Source organism: Stegostoma tigrinum, chromosome 11 (assembly GCF_030684315.1).
Source record: "Stegostoma tigrinum isolate sSteTig4 chromosome 11, sSteTig4.hap1, whole genome shotgun sequence".
Classification (NCBI taxonomy): Eukaryota; Metazoa; Chordata; class Chondrichthyes; order Orectolobiformes; family Stegostomatidae; genus Stegostoma; species Stegostoma tigrinum.
The window spans coordinates 2,161,990-2,178,522 of record NC_081364.1 but is presented as its reverse complement, the minus strand read 5'-3'; the positions used below and the strand labels follow the sequence as shown (position 1 = coordinate 2,178,522).

General features: G+C 46.4%; 1 protein-coding gene across 4 annotated transcripts in view; it reads left to right on the top strand.

Moving 5' to 3' along the window:
- Positions 1-16,533, top strand: part of lamb2l (laminin, beta 2-like) — a 182,084-nt gene that overhangs the window by 67,896 nt on the left and 97,655 nt on the right. For all 4 annotated transcript variants that reach the window (XM_059649686.1, XM_059649685.1, XM_059649687.1 and 1 more), the window contains 5 exons: positions 5,843-5,916; positions 8,542-8,730; positions 11,857-11,920; positions 13,671-13,873; positions 14,200-14,320. In XM_059649686.1, the coding sequence (XP_059505669.1) occupies positions 5,843-5,916; positions 8,542-8,730; positions 11,857-11,920; positions 13,671-13,873; positions 14,200-14,320 (651 nt within the window). The remainder of the gene's footprint in view (positions 1-5,842; positions 5,917-8,541; positions 8,731-11,856; positions 11,921-13,670; positions 13,874-14,199; positions 14,321-16,533) is intronic.

The following is a 16,533-nucleotide window of genomic DNA, read 5'->3' as shown; positions in this document are numbered from 1 at the left end:
CATTGGGGAAACCAAGCGGAGGCTTGGGGACCGCTTTGCAGAACACCTCCGCTCAGTTAGCAACAAACAACTGCACCTCCCAGTCGCAAACCATTTCCACTCCCCCTCCCATTCTTTAGATGACATGTCCACCATGGGCCTCCTGCAGTGCCACAACGATGCCACCTGAAGGTTGCAGGAACAGCAACTCATATTCCGCCTGGGAACCCTGCAGCCTAATGGTATCAATGTGGACTTCACCAGTTTCAAAATCTCCCCTTCCCCCACTGCATCCCAAAACCAGCCCAGTTCGTCCCCTCCCCCCACTGCATCCTAAAACCAGCCCAGCTCTTCCCCTCCACCCACTGCATCCCAAAACCAGTCCAACCTGTCTCTGCCTCCCTAACCTGCTCTTCCTCTCACCCATCCCTTCCTCCCACCCCAAGCCGCACCCCCATCTACCTACTACCCTCATCCCACCTCCTTGACCTGTCCGTCTTCCCTGGACTGACCTACCCCCTCCCTACCTCCCCACCTAAACTCTCTCCACCTGTCTTCTTTTCTCTCCATCTTCGGTCCGCCTCCCCCTCTCTCCCTATTTATTCCAGAACCCACACCCCATCCCCCTCTCTGATGAAGGGTCTAGGCCCGAAACGTCAGCTTTTGTGCTCCTGAGATGCTGCTTGGCCTGCTGTGTTCATCCAGCCTCACATTTTATTATCCCTGTGTTTAAATCCCTTTGCTCCCTCTCTGCTGCAGCTATCGACTGCACGTTCGAATTCTCTGCTTCTGAGCGCCCTGCCCTCCTTCAGTGTCCGATTTCTGGTCTTTAGAATTCTCCCTCTGAATCCCTTCACCTCTCTCACCTCCTGGCTTCCTAAACCCAAGCCTTTGACCCATATTTTAACAAATATCTTGTTTGGAATGATGCTCTGTTTTACACACAGCTCTGCCCAGCATCTTTGACATTTAGCTGAGATTAAAGGTACAGGCGCTGCAATTACAACTTGTTTTTAAACTGACAGTGTGTTTAAATGAGGGGCTCTGCTGAGTGCTGTAAATACTGAAGGTGTTAGTATGAAATGCGCATTTTGACAAATCTGACACAGGACAATGTCACTGAATGAGTTGTGCAGACCAGTCGGAATGTTTCAGTTTAATGTCCTCGATGTTGTCAGACAACCCGATTTTTAGAATCGCAACAGCAAGAGTCCTTTCAGCTCCTCCCTCTGCTCTTTGCGACATTAATTCTAAAAACACGATCTCACCTCACCCCTCACCCCTACAGTAGTCCCATTCCCCAATCCCATTCTCCAGTTCTACTCCTCTTTCCCTCACCTTCGTCCCACTTTCTTATTCCATCCCCCTATCCCATTTCTCAATCCCATTCTCCTATCCTCACCTCAGCCCTGCTCCTCTATCCCTCACCGCAGTCCCACTCCTCGATGCCATTCCCCTATCCCTCACCTCAGCCCCGCTCCTCTATCCCTCACTGCAGTCCCACTCCTCGATGCCATTCCCCTATCCCTCACCTCAGCCCTGCTCCTCTATCCCTCACCTCAGTCCCACTGCCTGGCCCCATTCCCCTATCCCTCACCGCAGTCCCACTCCTCGATGCCATTCCCCTATCCCTCACCTCAGCCCCACTCCTCTATCCCTCCCCTCTGTTCCACTCTCCTATCCTTCACGTCAGTCCCACACCCCTAACCCTCACTGCAGCTCCACTCTCCAGTTCCATTCCCCAACTCCACATCTATCTATCTATTGCTAATGTGTATCTGCTGTGTCCTGATGCAGTTGTCTCAGCTCCATGGCAAAGTGTTCCTGCATTCCCAATAAGCCTCAGAGTAAATACATTCCTCCCAAACTGACTCCATGCTTTCAAAATCTTAAGTTGATTGACCAATCCTCGGTAATCCATGTCAATACTAAAACCCTCCATTAAATTGTCTCTCAGCATGCTCAATGCCCCTGGCAATTGGTACTAGAATGGGCCCCTTTGTTGGGGAGTTCCAGTTGTGTTTTACTCCTGGAGATCTGTATTGTTGACCTGCTTCCTGAATTGAGCTCCCTGCATCGGTAGTGACATTCCGAGCTGCTATAGGAGGGAACCTGGAGTTCTGGGTGAGTATTAAAGGGAGTTTGTCGGATAGGCTAGCGGAAGAGAAGAGCAGAGAGAAACATCTGATCAAACTGTTGCAATTGTAGTCCATGTGAGGAGAGGGAATTTATTAGAAAATATCAGTTTTCACAGTGTGTTATTATTATCTTGAGCTGGTTATGTTTGTGATTGTAACTTAGACGCTCTGAACACTATGTCCTTTGTGTAGCCAACAGTAACACGTGAGGCACACAGTGGCCAAGAGGCAGCAGAATAGTTCGCTGGTACTTGGTTTACTACCTCACTCTCTCCCAATCAAGCAGCCCTTATGGGGAGAAGCGTTGGCAGAGCCTTATGAAACCTGAGCGGAAACACAGTGATTCCTGTATTCCTGGTCATCGCCCCAGTACCATCTGGGCAGATCACATTGCCAAAGTTTGGACGGTTTTGATGTGAGATTGGACGAAGGATGCTGAAGTTTACAAAGCCATCTTTTCAGATTTAATAAATGGCTTGAGGTTCAGGAAAAGAGGCATGCTTCATGGGACAAGAGTTTTCTTGTAATTGTCTGTTTTGCATGCTGTCTCGTCGCTGCACTCTGAAATTCCTTCCTGATTTGTCTCAATCTCTCTCTCTTCACCCCCGACTTCTCTGACTACTCTCTGAATAAAGAAACCACCTCTGACATCTGTCCTATATCTTTCACCCCTCAATTTAAAGCTATGCCCCCTCGTGCTCACCGTCACCATCCTAGGAAAAAGGCTGTCCCTATCCACCCTGTCTAACCCTCTGATTAACTTATATATCTCAGTTAACTCACCTCTCAACCTTCTTCTCTCGAACGAAAACAGCCTCAAGTCCCTCAGCCTTTCCACGTAAGACCTTCCCTCCATACCAGGCAACATCCTAGTAAATCTCCTCTGCACCCTTTCCAAAGCTTCCACATCCTTCTTATAATGCGGTGACCAGAACTGTACACAATACTCCAAGTGCGGCCGCACCAGAGTTTTGTACAGCTTCACCATAATCTCTTGGTTCCGGAACTCGATCCCTCTATTAATAAAAGCCAAAACACTGTATGCCTTCTTAACAGCCCTGTCAAGGCTGGGTGGCAACTTTCAAGGATCTGTGTACGTGGACACCGAGATCTCTCTGCTCATCTACACTCCCAAGAATCTTACCATTAGCCCAGTACTTTGCCTTCTGGTTACTCCTACCAAAGTGCATCACCTCACACTTGTCTGCATTAAACTCCATTTTCCACCTCTCAGCCCAGCTCTGCAGCTTATCTATGTCTCCCTGTAACCTACAACATTCTTCATCACTATCCACAACTCCACTGACCTTAGTGTCATCTGCAAATTTACTAACCCATCCTTCTACGCCCTCATCCAGGTCGTTTATAAAAATGACAAACAGCAGTGGACCCAACACCGACCCTTGCGGTACACCACTAGTAACTGGTCTCCAGGATGAACATTTCCCATCAACTACCACCCTCTGTCTTCTTTCAGCAAGCCAATTTCCGATCCAAACTGCTATATCTCCACAATCCCATTCCTCCGCATTTTGTACAATAGCCTATTGTGGGGAACCTTATCGAACGCCTTGCTGAAATCCATATACACCACATCAACCGGTTTACTCTCATCTACCTGTTTGGCCACCTTCTCAAAGAACTCAATAAGGTTTGTGAGGCACGACCTTCCCTTCACAAAACCGTGCTGACTATCGCTAATCAAATTATTCTTTTCTAGATGATTATAAATCCTATCTCTTATAACCTTTTCCAACACTTTACCAACATCTGAGGTAAGGCTCACTGGTCTATAATTACCAGGGTTGTCTCTACTCCCCTTCTTGAACAGGGGAACCACATTTGCTATCCTCCAGTCATCTGGCACTATTCCTGTAGACAATGACGAGTTAAAGATCAATGCCAAAGGCTCGGCAATCTCCTCTCTGGCTTCCCAGAGGATCCTGGGATAAATCCCAGCCGGCCCAGGTGACTTATCTATCTTCACACTCTGTGGGATTTCTAATACCTCTTCCTTGTGAACCTCAATCCCACCTCGTCTAGTAGCCTGTATCTCAGTATTCTCCTCGACAACATTGTCGTTTTCTGGAGTGAATACTGTTGAAAAATATTCATTTAGTGCTTCCCCTATCTCATCTGACTCCACACACAACTTACCACTACTATCCTTGATTGGGCCTAATCTTACTTTCGTCATTCTTTTATTCCTTAAATACCTATAGAAAGCCTTAGGGTTGACCCTGATCCTATCTGCCAACAACTTCTCATGTCTCCTCCTGGCTTTTCTGAGCTCTCTCTTTAGGTCTTTTCTGGCTACCTTGTAACCTTCAAGCACCCTAATTGAGCCTTCACATCTCATCCTAACATCAGCCTTCTTCTTCCTCTTGACCAGAGATTCCACTTCCTTCGTAAACCACGGCTCCCGCACTCTACAGCTTCCTCCCTGCCTGACAGGTACATATTTATCTAGGACACACAGGAGCTTTTTCTTGAATAAGCTCCACATTTCTAATGTGCCCATCCCCTGCAGTTTCCTTCCCCATTCTATGCTCCCTAAATCTTGCCTAATCTCATCATAATTGCCTTTCCCCCAGCTATAACTCTTGCCCAGTGGTATACACCTATTCCTTTCCATCACTAAAGTAAACATAACAGAATTGTGATTGCTATCACCAAAGTGCTCACCTACTTCCAAATCTAACACCTGGCCAGACTCATTACCCAGTACCAAATCTAATGTGGCTTTGTCCCTTGTTGGCCTATCTATATACTGTGTCAGGAAGCCCTCCTGCACACACTGGACAAAAACTGACCCATCTATAGTACTCGAACTATCGTGTTCCCAGTCAATATTTGGAAAGTTAAAGTCCCCCATGACAACTATCCTGTCTCTCTCACTCCTATCGAGAATCATCTTTGCTATCCTTTCCTCTACATCTCTGGAACTATTCGGAGGCCTATAGAAAGCTCCCAACAGGGTGACCACTCCTTTCCTGTTTCTAACCTCAGCCCATACTACCGCAGTTGACGAGTCTCCAAACATTCTTTCTGCAACTATAATACTGTCCTTGTCCAACAATGCCACACCTCTCCCCTTTTACCGTCTTCTCTGTTCTTACCGAAACATCCAAATCCCGGACCCTGCAACAACCATTCCTGTCCCTGCTCTATCCATGTCTCCGAAATGGCCACAACATTGAAGTCCCAGGTACTAACCCATGCTGGAAGTTCACCCACCTTATTCTGGACGCTCCTGGCATTGAAGTAGACACACTTCAAACCAACTTCTTACTTGCCGGTGCCATCTTGCGTCCCTGATACTTTATTTCGGCCCTTCCTACTCTCAACCTTTTCTGTACTCGAACTACAATTTTGGTGCCCATCCCCCTGCTGAATTAGTTTAAACCCACCCGAATAGCCTTAGCAAATATCCCCCCCAGGATATCAGTACCCCTCTGGTTCAGGTGAAGACCATCCTGCTTGTAGAGGTCCCACCTACCCCAGAAAGAGTCCCAATTATCCAAGAATCCAAAACCCTCCCTCCTGCACCATCCCTGTAGCCACGTGTTCAACTCCTCTCTCTCCCTATTCCTCGCCTCACTAGCACGTGGCACGGGCAACAAACATCTGTTTGCACAAGAGAATTGTTATCCTGGGTGTCTCCTGATACCTGGTGCCAGTTTGTGGCCAGTCACCATCTTGCTGTGCCTTGTCTCCACACACAGGGGAAGAGAAAGTCAGCATCCAGCTGGACCTAGAAGCTGAATTCCATTTCACACACCTCATCATGAAATTCAAGGTAAGAGAGAAAGAACAGGACAGGGGAGGGCTGGTTTAACTACAGACTGGAATCTCCTCACAATTCTTCAATACAGTCTAACTCAACATTAAAGGTGCTTTCAACAAAGTTCTAAAGAAATATTTGTTCCTGTACACACCCAGTCAGTTTCAGTCTTAATTATTGTGCAGAAAAATACCTCAACCAACTTCTTTAAAGCTTAACTAACCCCTGTTTCCCCCACTGGTCATATGCTGGAGCTTTGATCTCTTTCATCTCTGAAGGACCTGAAAGATGAACCAGCTGATGGACTGGGGCCATGTTCCAGGCACTGGTTTGTGCATAGGGCTGACTTCCCCACTGCTCACTGCAAATCCCTTTCAACAGGAGCTTTCACTCAGGGGATTTATTGTCACTTCTTACTGACAGTACTCATTGAGTGTCATGAAGCGAGGTTATTGCTCAGATTATTTACTGAAGATTAATCCTATAAATTAAAGGGAAATTATGTTTTAATTATTCTGGAAACCGTATTGTGGTGCTAGCTTTGTTGTGTTGGTACAGCTGGTGAGATTTACTGTGTGAATGATTCGAACACACCCTCAGCTCTGGGCTGTGCTCCAGATCAGGTTTGCTCTTTGATCAGGAATGATTCTACTCAGGCCCTGAGCTGACAATGGGCCTGTTAATTAGTAACATCGTCCCACCTCACCATGGCAGCACTTTGGTGGTCATTCCAAAACTCAATGGTCAGAATTTACCCTGACTCAGCAAATACCCTACGTAATAGCCTTCAAAACAATACCCTCAGCATGTGCCCTCAGTAATAAGCCTTAGCAAATGTCCTCACAAAATGCTCTTCATAATAACCTTCAGCAAATACCATCTCAGTAAATATGCTGCTTGCTGGATTGATGACATTCCTGACTAGAGTTTATGCCAAACCTCAGTCTGCTTGTACTGATCAAGTTATTTTACTTTAGCTCAAGCCCTCAGCTTTGGGTGATGGATGAACTGAGAGCTTAGAAGCACCTCAGGGATGTGTCGACTCTAATGTATCTCAAACTGCATTGTTCATGTCTGCACATGCATCAAGTCCTGCCTACCCATCACCACCATAGGCTCATTGAACTACATTGTGTAGTGTTTAATTACTCTGTGTTTGATTCTAACTTGTTTTAACATTGATGCTGGCTGCGTTTTATTGGTTGAGCCTGGCTGTGTACTCAGAGAAAAGTGAGAGGGATGTAGAAAGAGCTGCGAGCTGGGCTGTTGACATGGAGCAGACGTTTTAAAATCCTGTTACACAGATAGAAACCAGTCATCCCTGAATCAATTCAAAGTTTAAATGTACAACACATTGCTTTCAATGAGCAAGGGTCACCGGACCAGAAACATTAACTCTGTTTTCTCCTTCACTGATGCTGACAGACCTGCTGAGCTTTTCCAGTAACTGCTCCTATTAAAAATGGTGTTCTTCTTTTCAAGTTCTTGCCTGAACTTGGCTCAATTTCCTGAAACTCCGTCTGGAATTTACTCATTCCCCCAGTGCTACCCCTGATTTTAATTAGTCATCTTTTGGTGGGAGTGGCTTCAGCTGCCTGGGCTTTAATTTTCCCCCTAAACATTTTCACTGCTCTCTCCTCTCTCCTCATTTAAGATGATCCTTAAAATCATGCACCTTTTTCCGAGGAGTTGATCTCCTGTTTTAGTATCACCTCTTGTGGCCTGGTGACAGTTTGTGTCTGATCAAATTCCTGTGAAGAACATAGAACATAGAACATTACAGCACAGTACAGGCCCTTCGGCCCTCGATGTTGTGCCGACCTGTCATACCGATCTCAAGCCTATGTAACCTACACTATTCCATGTACGTCTATATGCTTATCCAATGACGACTTAAATGTACCTAAAGTTGGTGAATCTACTACCGTTGCAGGCAAAGCGTTCCATTCCCTTACTACTCTCTGAGTAAAGAAACGACCTCTGACATCTGTCCTATATCTTTCACCCCTCAATTTAAAGCTATGCCCCCTCATGCTCGCCGTCACCATCCTAAGAAAAAGGCTCTCCCTATCCACCCTATCTAATCCTCCGATTATTTTATATGTTTCAATTAAGTCACCTCTCAACCTTCTTCTCTCTAATGAAAACAGCCTCAAGTCCCTCAGCCTTTCCTTGTAAGACCTTCCCTCCATACCAGGCAACATCCTAGTAAATCTCCTCTGCACCCTTTCCAAAGCTTCCACATCCTTCTTATAATGCGGTGACCAGAACTGTGCGCAATACTCCAAGTGCGGCCGCACCAGAGTTTTGTACAGCTTCACCATAACCTCTTGGTTCCGGAACTCGATCCCTCTATTAATAAAAGCCAAAACACTGTATGCTGTCATAACAGCCCTGTCAACCTGGGTGGCAACTTTCAAGGATCTGTGTACGTGGACACCGAGATCTCTCTGCTCATCTACACTACTAAGAATCTTACCATTAGCCCAGTACTTTGCCTTCCGGTTACTCCCACCAAAGTGCATCACCTCACACTTGTCTGCATTAAACTCCATTTGCCACCTCTCAGCCCAGCTCTGCACAACCCAGGGCAGAAAGCTGTGGAAATAACCATCTTGTGTTATCCTTTCTGTTGATTAGACATTTCGCCCAGCTGCCATGTATATTGAGAGATCTTCAGACTTTGGCCGGACGTGGAAGGTGTATCGTTACTTTGCTTTCAACTGCACAGTTTCCTTCCCTCATATCCCCGCCGGCCCCCTGAGGGGGATTGATGATGTTATTTGTGACCATCGTTACTCAGACATCGAACCGTCTACAAATGGCGAGGTGGGTCTGGAGCAGATCTGTCTGGTTGTACTTTTCACTGGGAAGGGTCAGGATAAGGGAGGGAGAAAGCAGCTGTCTGATCAAATGATTGATAGAAATTGAATCCAACATTCCCCCTGCCTCAGCTTTCTGCCCCAAATACACACTCGCAGGTATTGATCAAAACTGGCAGACATCAATACAGCTTCTCTTTCAACATCCCTGACAAATTTATCAATTCATCAAAGTCAAAATTGACCTGCACTCTCTCTGAAGGCTGACAATTCAGTGCGAGTAACTGACCTGACTCTCCAAAATCTGCCCACCATCTACAAGTCAGGAGTGTGATGGAATACTCCCCACTTGCCTGGATGGGTGCAGCCCCAACAACACAAGAAGCTTGACACCATCCAGGACAAAGCAGCCGCTTGATTGACCACTGATGATCAGTAGCAGCAGTGTGTACCATCTACAAGATACCCTGCAGAAATTCACCAAAGATCTTCAGGCAGCACCTTCCAAATTAATAACTTCTTCTATCTAGAAGGACAAGGGCAGCAGATACATGGGAACACCACCCCCTGCAAGTTCCTCTCCAAGCACTCACCATCCTGACTTGGAAATATATCACTGTTTGTTCACTGTCAGTGGGTCAGAATCTTGGAATTCCCTCCCTAAGGGACATTGTGGGTCACCCTATAGCACATGGACTGCAGTGGTTCAAGAAGGCATCTCACCCCCACCTTCTCCAGGGGCAACTAGGGATGGGCAATAAATGCTGGACCAGCCAGTGACACCCACATTCATGATTTAATTAGGAATATCAAATGATTTAATTGTAAATCATGGAGAAGGTCTGATATAATGATGTTGAATTTTAGACCCAGAACCTGGCAAAGATTTTTCCAATTCTTTTTCATCCTGTCATGCTCATAGGCGGTGGGGAGGTGACGGCCTAGTGGTAATATCACCAGGCTATTTTAATCTGGAGACTGAGCTAATGTTCGGGGGACCTGGGTTCAAATCCCACCATGACAGATGGTGGAGATAGTAGGAACTGCAGATGCTGGAGAATCTGAGATAACAAGGTGTAGAGCTGGATGGACACAGCAGGCCAAGCAGCATCAGAGGAGCAGGAAGGCTGGTGTTTCGGGCCTAGACTCTTCTTCAGGAACCTGTTCTGAAGAATGTGTTCATCCAGCTCTACGCTTTGTTATCTCTTTGTGACAGATGGCGGAGTTTGAATCAAATAAAAATCTGGAATTAAGAATCTATTGATGATTGTCCAGAGAATTAAAGACCCACTTGTTTACTGATATTCTTTAGGGAAGGAAAGTGCCATCCTTACCTGGTCTGGCCTATATGTGACTCCTGACCTGTAGCAATGTGGTTGTCCCTTAATTTCCATTTGGGATGGACAATAAATGCTGGTCTAGCCAGCGACACCAACATCCTGTGAATGAATACATGAGAAATAATCCTGCTCCTACAGGTACTGTCTTTCTCAAGTTACCATCCACAACAAGGAAGACAAAAGCAACCCTGAGATCCTTCCCAGAGATTGGCTCCATCCCTGCCTCTTTGACCTGTCTGTCTCCTCTCCACCTATCTTCTCCTCTATCCATCTTCGATCCACCTCCCCCTCTCTCCCTATTTGTTTCAGAGCCCCCTTCCCCTCCCCCATTTCTGAAGGAGGGTCTAGGCCTGAAACGCCAGCTTTCCTGCTCCTCTGATGCTGCTTGGCCTGCTGTGTTCACCCAGCTTCACACCGTGTTATCTCGGATTCTCCAGCATCTGCAGTCCCTATCTCATTGGCAGAGGAGCAGTAAACTTCTCCTTAAGCTTTGACCAACTGACCTCCCTTGACCAGGTGGATCACAATTGTCCCGGCCATTTATTGCTGCCTGTGGGATCTTGCTGTGTGAATGGATTGTGGTGTTTTGTGCAGCAGTAATTCACAGGGTTTGTTGTGTGAAATTCTTGGCATGCTTTAATGTGATGAAGCACTTGAAAAATGTAAGAAAGGAGATTTGAATTACCGTCACACATTTGTTTCACACCTCTCTCAAGTAAAAGAAGATTATTAATCATCTCTTGGACTCTTGACAAGACATTGTGATGATTAGATCTGAATTTCCACAGCTTGAGGGAAAATTAAACAGTGTGACTTAAAATATAACCTTGGCTCCTTCCAAGTTTTTATTTTTTCCACAATTAGATCTTTCAACTGTCCCTAAAACATGTGATGAGATGGGTTTAGACATGTTGGATTGTTGGTGAGTGAACTGAGTGCTTTCAGGATTACAGCACCGAATGCACTCTTGAATAATGGGATTGGGAGAAGCAGAGCGGAATATGTGTCAGTTTACGTCTCCAGACCTGGGAGTGGAATGTGAACAGTTGTATCCCGTTTCAGAGAGCTGAGTCCCACATTTCAGAGTAGGGGCCTTGCCCACTTCCGCCAGGGTGGAACCAAGGGAGTGTGCATGGTTAGGGTGGTGTTTTGTTCCCTGGCTGAGATCCCTCCTGGTCAACCAGCAGCAAAGGGGCTGTTCGTACTTAGAACATAGAACAAAATAGCACAGTACAGAGTTGAGGAAAAACGTCTTCACCCAGAGAGTGGTGGATATATGGAATGCTCTGCCCCAGAAGGCAGTGGAGGCCAACTCTCTGGATACTTTCAAGAAAAAGATGGATAGAGCTCTTAAAAATAGTGGAATCAGGGGTTATGGGGATAAGGCAGGAACAGGATACAGATTGTGGATGATCAGCCATGATCATAATGAATGGTGGTTCTGGCTCAAAGGGCCGAATGGCCTACTCCAGCACCTGTTGTCTATTGTCTATTGGGTACAGACCCTTTGGCCCACAGTATTGTGCTGAACATTTACCCTAAACAGGGTAATTGTTCTCTGCAATGTCTGAGATAATGGCTCTTTCTCCATAAGCATCACAGAAAGAAGGTCATCCTCTTAGCCATGAGAGTGTGCATGCGGGATCTTGCTGTGCTCTACATCTGTGATGTTATCACAATTCAAAAAAACATACTTAATTGGTTCTGAAGTACTTTGAGCTATCTCAGGATCTGCTCTATTTATCAGCAGCACAAGATTGTTGATTAATGAATCCATCAAAATCGTTTTGCAGGTTATTTACAAAGTGCTAGACCCTGCCATCAAGGTGGCTGATCCCTACAGCCTGGAGATTCAAGGTAGGTGAAAGGGAGCTCAATGTTTCCAGCCAGGTTTCCTTCACAACGCTTACTCCCAGATTCCTGTGTCTGCCTCCGGCTTTGTATCCAGGTTTGAAAGGTTTTTGATACAAAATTTTATTTCAGAATTTCATAAAATTGCTTTTTGTAGAATCATGTCATAAAATGGTAGAATCCCTACTGTGCGGAAAGAGGCTACTCAGCCCATCGAGTCTGTAAAGAACATGCCACCCTACTCCTGTAACCCCATGTTATCCATGTGCTTTCCACAAAAGAGAATGTCTTTCCCGTTCATGTTGTGAGACAGGGAAACAGATTCGGCATCACAACTGGAGCCTCCCTGTGGCCGCGAAATGGTGGTATCACACACTGACATACCTTCTCCACACCCCCCCTACAGATTGACCCAACTTCCTACTAGACTGAACATTGCAGGCTCCATAAACTGACCATGATCCAAGGCCTCCTCCATGCTGCTGGCGTTCCGCAGTACCAGCACTGACCATTGCACTGGGGGTTTGGGAGGTGCTGCTGGCATTGTTGGCTCTGAAGTGTCTGGCAGCTCCAGGAGACAGGGATGGGGGAGCCCTGATAGCAGGCAGCTGACTTCCTGACAGCAATTGAGGCATGTCGGGGCTTCTGAGAATGGGTCTAGGTCTTCTGCAAGAAGATAGAGCCATTGCATTGACCCTTAAATTAACCCCAAAGAGAGCAGTGAGCCATTGCACGTGTGCAAATAATGCACTGGGCCAGTGTCCCAGCTCAAAGAGAATGCACTGAGCCAGTGTCTCAGTTCATAGAGAATGCACTGGGCCAGTGTCCCAGCTCAAAGAGAATGCACTGGGCCAGTGTCCCAGCTCAAAGAAAATGCACTGGGCCAGTGTCCCTGCTCAAAGAGAATGCACTGGACCAGTGTCCCAGCTCAAAAAGAATGCACTGGGCCAGTGTCCCGGCTCAAAAAGAATGCACTGGGCCAGTGTCCCGGCTCAAAGAGAATGCACTGGGCCAGTGACCCAGCTCATAGAGAATGCACTGGGCCAGTGTTTCAGCTCATATAGAATGCACTGGATCAGTGTTTCAGCTCATATAGAATGCACTGGGCCAGTGTTCCAGCTCATAGAGAATGCACTGGGCCAGTGTTCCAGCTCATAGAGAATGCACTGGATCAGTGTTTCAGCTCATATAGAATGCACTGGGCCAGTGTTCCAGCTCATAGAGAATGCACTGGGCCAGCGCACCAGCTCATAAGGAATGCGGTGGGTCAGTGTTTCAGCTCATAGAGAATGTACTGAGCCAGTGTTCCAATTCACAGAGAATACAGTGGGCCAGTGTTCCAGCTCATAGAGAATGCACTGGGCCAATTCACAGAGTGTGCACACCGCCAGAGAATCATATTCCATGAGAAGATGCCATTTAGCCCATCACTGTGAATCCCATTGCCACATAAATGTTTCCCCTTCATAACTTACCACGTTGCCATTCTTGGGCAGCGTGTTCCAAATCACAACAACTGACTGTGTGAAAATGACCGGTCGGTCTTACTCCCAGCCCTGCTGTTTCTGCTGTCTCTACACAGTGGGGCGATCTGACCTGGGGGGTGGGGGCTGGGGGCGGGAGCAGTGATAGGGCTGAAGCTTGTCTCAGACATGCGACTGAAGAAGGCGTGCCAAAGTGATGAGTGTTCCTCAGTCACGTACTGATCTGCCTACATGTTCCGTTATGTGTTTCTTTGTGTTTTCGTTACTGCTAGATCTCCTAAGAATTACTAACTTGAAAATACACTTCACCAAACTGCACACTCTTGGAGACAACCTACTAGACAGGCGAATGGAGGTCCTGCAGAAATATTATTATGCTTTGTTTGAACTGGTGGTCCGGGGCAGTTGCTTCTGTTATGGCCATGCTTCGGAGTGCTCTCCAGTGGCTGGGATTCAAGAAGGAGTTCCTGGAATGGTAAGACCCTCTCACATTGGTAGCTATGATCCCCTTGTCACTGTTCGTATAGACTGCAGACTTGGTGAACAGTGGTTTTCAGCCAAAGAGATGCGTGTGATTCCAGGTGACTGACCCAGCGAGGTACCAGCACCTCCTGCTCAAACTATCAATAGAAAGCTTGACTTTTATTTTGGAAAGGTACATTTCTGTGGAGGCAGGAGGTGTAACCAGAGGATGGCTAACCCAGCTGAATATCAGCCCGTCATCTAAGTAAGGATCTTGTCCCTCGGAATATTTCATCCATTGTAACATTGTGGCTGCTTTGTCTCCTCGTTATTGTTCAGATTCACGGGAGATGTATCTGTAAGCACAACACTAAAGGGTTAAACTGCGAGCAATGCAAGAACTTCTACCAAGAGTTGCCGTGGACACCAGCGGAGGTGGATAACCCACACGCCTGCAAAGGTTCGACTCGTTCCCATTTCCTCCCTTCTTCTCCGTTCTGTTCATTTTCTGCTCTCCACACTTCGATCTGAAGTGGTTTCTGTTTTTATAATTTCTGACGCAGGTGAATCCTTTCCCTGTCTCACTGGCATCCGAACATTTTAGTGGAGGAATTATCTTTTTAATTCATTCACATGATGTGGGTGTCGTTGGCCAGGGCAGCATTTATTGCCCATCGCTAATTGCCCAGAGGGCAGTTGAGAGTCAATCACTGTGCTCTGGGTCTGGAGTCACGTGTGGGGATGGCAGTTTCCTTCCCTAAAGGTCATTTGTGAGCCAGATGGGTTTTTGTAACAATTAATAATGGTTGTTATTAGACTCTTAATTGCAGATATTTTTAATCAAATTCAAGGCCCACCATCTGCCATGTTGGGATTCGAACCTGGTCCCCAGAACATTATCTGTGTCTCTGGATTAACGGCTTAATGATAAAAGCTATGCAGTAAGCATTCTGCCACAGAAACAGACTGAGGGTATGGAAGGGGGATAACAAGGTGTGGAGCTGGATGAACACAACAGGCCAAGCAGCATCAGAGGAGCAGGAAAGCTGGCGTTTCAGGCCTAGACCCTTCTATGGAAGGTTTGAGTTATAAAGAGAGGCTGGATAGGTTGGGACTTTTCTTCACTGAAGCGTAGGAGGTTGAGAGGTGACCTTGTAGAAGTTTATAAAATAATGAAGGGTTAATGGTAGTTTTCTTTTCCCTACAATGGGGAATTTTAAGGTGAGAGGAGAGAGATTTAAAAATGGCAATTTTTTTTTAAACACAGAGGGTGGTTCGCGTGTGAAATGAACTTTCAGATGAAGTGGCGGGTACGGGTACAATTACAACATTTAAAAGACATTTGGACAGGTTCATGAATAGGAAATGATGGGAGGGCATTGATGCAGGAGTAGGCAGGTGGGACTGGTTTAGTTTGGGATTACAGTCGGCATGGACTGGTTGGACTGAAGGGTCTGTTTCCAGGCTTTATAACTGTATGATTCTATAAGGCTATGTTATTAAAAGAAACTCATCTCCTCACGATTAGCCCTTAGAAAAGGGTGGCACCGTGCAAAGTGGTGCTCACAGCACCCAGGGACTTGGGTTCAATCCCACCCTCAGGCAAATGTCTGTGTAGAGATTCCACATTCTTCCCATGTCTGCGTGGGTTTGCTCCGGGTGCTCCGGTTTCCTCTCACAGTCCAAAGATGTGCAGGCTAGGATGGATTGCCCATGGGAGGTTGCAATACAGATGTACAGGGTTAGGGTAGGGGAATGGTTCTGGGTGAGATGCTCTTTGGAGGGTTAGTGCTGACTCGAAGGGCTGAATGACCTGCTTCTGCACAGTGGGGATTCTATGATCAAACACTACCAGTGTATCGGAAGGCTGAAGGTCTAAACCCCCTTCCAGAAACTTGAGGCAGTAATCGTGCCTGACCCTGTACTGAGGGCGTGCTGCTCTGTCACAGGTGTCTTCTTGTAGATGTGATGTTGAACAGAGGCACCATCTTCCCTCGCAGGTGGATGTTAATAAAAATCCTACGGCCCTACTTTGAAGAAGGATGGGGGTGGTTGTCCCTTGTGTCCATACTTAAGCTGAGCTAACGCCACCAAAACAGAGCCTCGTTCCTGTTGGTGGGAGCTTGCTGTGCAGAAATTGGCCTTTGCTTCCTGCCTTTCTTAGCCTCTTCAGTAATTAATCAGCTGGACACAGGATGTATAAAGTGAATGAGGTGACTTGTAGCCAAAATTACAGATAAATAATTGTGAGCCTGAAACAGGGTTTGCACAAATTCCTGCTCACTTTGATACAGATGAGACAGCTCCACAGAAATGTCCAGGGTTGTAAACATTGGCAAAAAGAAACAAATTCTATGGGTCAAAAGTCCAAACCCAAGGGGTGAACTGAGGTGACATTTTCAGAGCTCGTTTGTTTTTTTTTATGAAGATATCATGTTGTTATTAACTACAGAGTGATAGAGGAGTCGCAAGTTGGTAGCCGGTCGCTTGGACCTAGGTCTTTGCTTGAGTTAGAAGTTCCCCTTTTTGGAGTCTTTGAGTGTTATCTTCCACTCACAGAGGGTGAGAAGGATAGAGACCTGTCTTTGTTTTCAGGTTATATGGATGTCTAAGTGAAACTGCCCTTTCTCATGTCAATAACAAAGTGGAACTTTGCAAAAAATGCAAAGACTG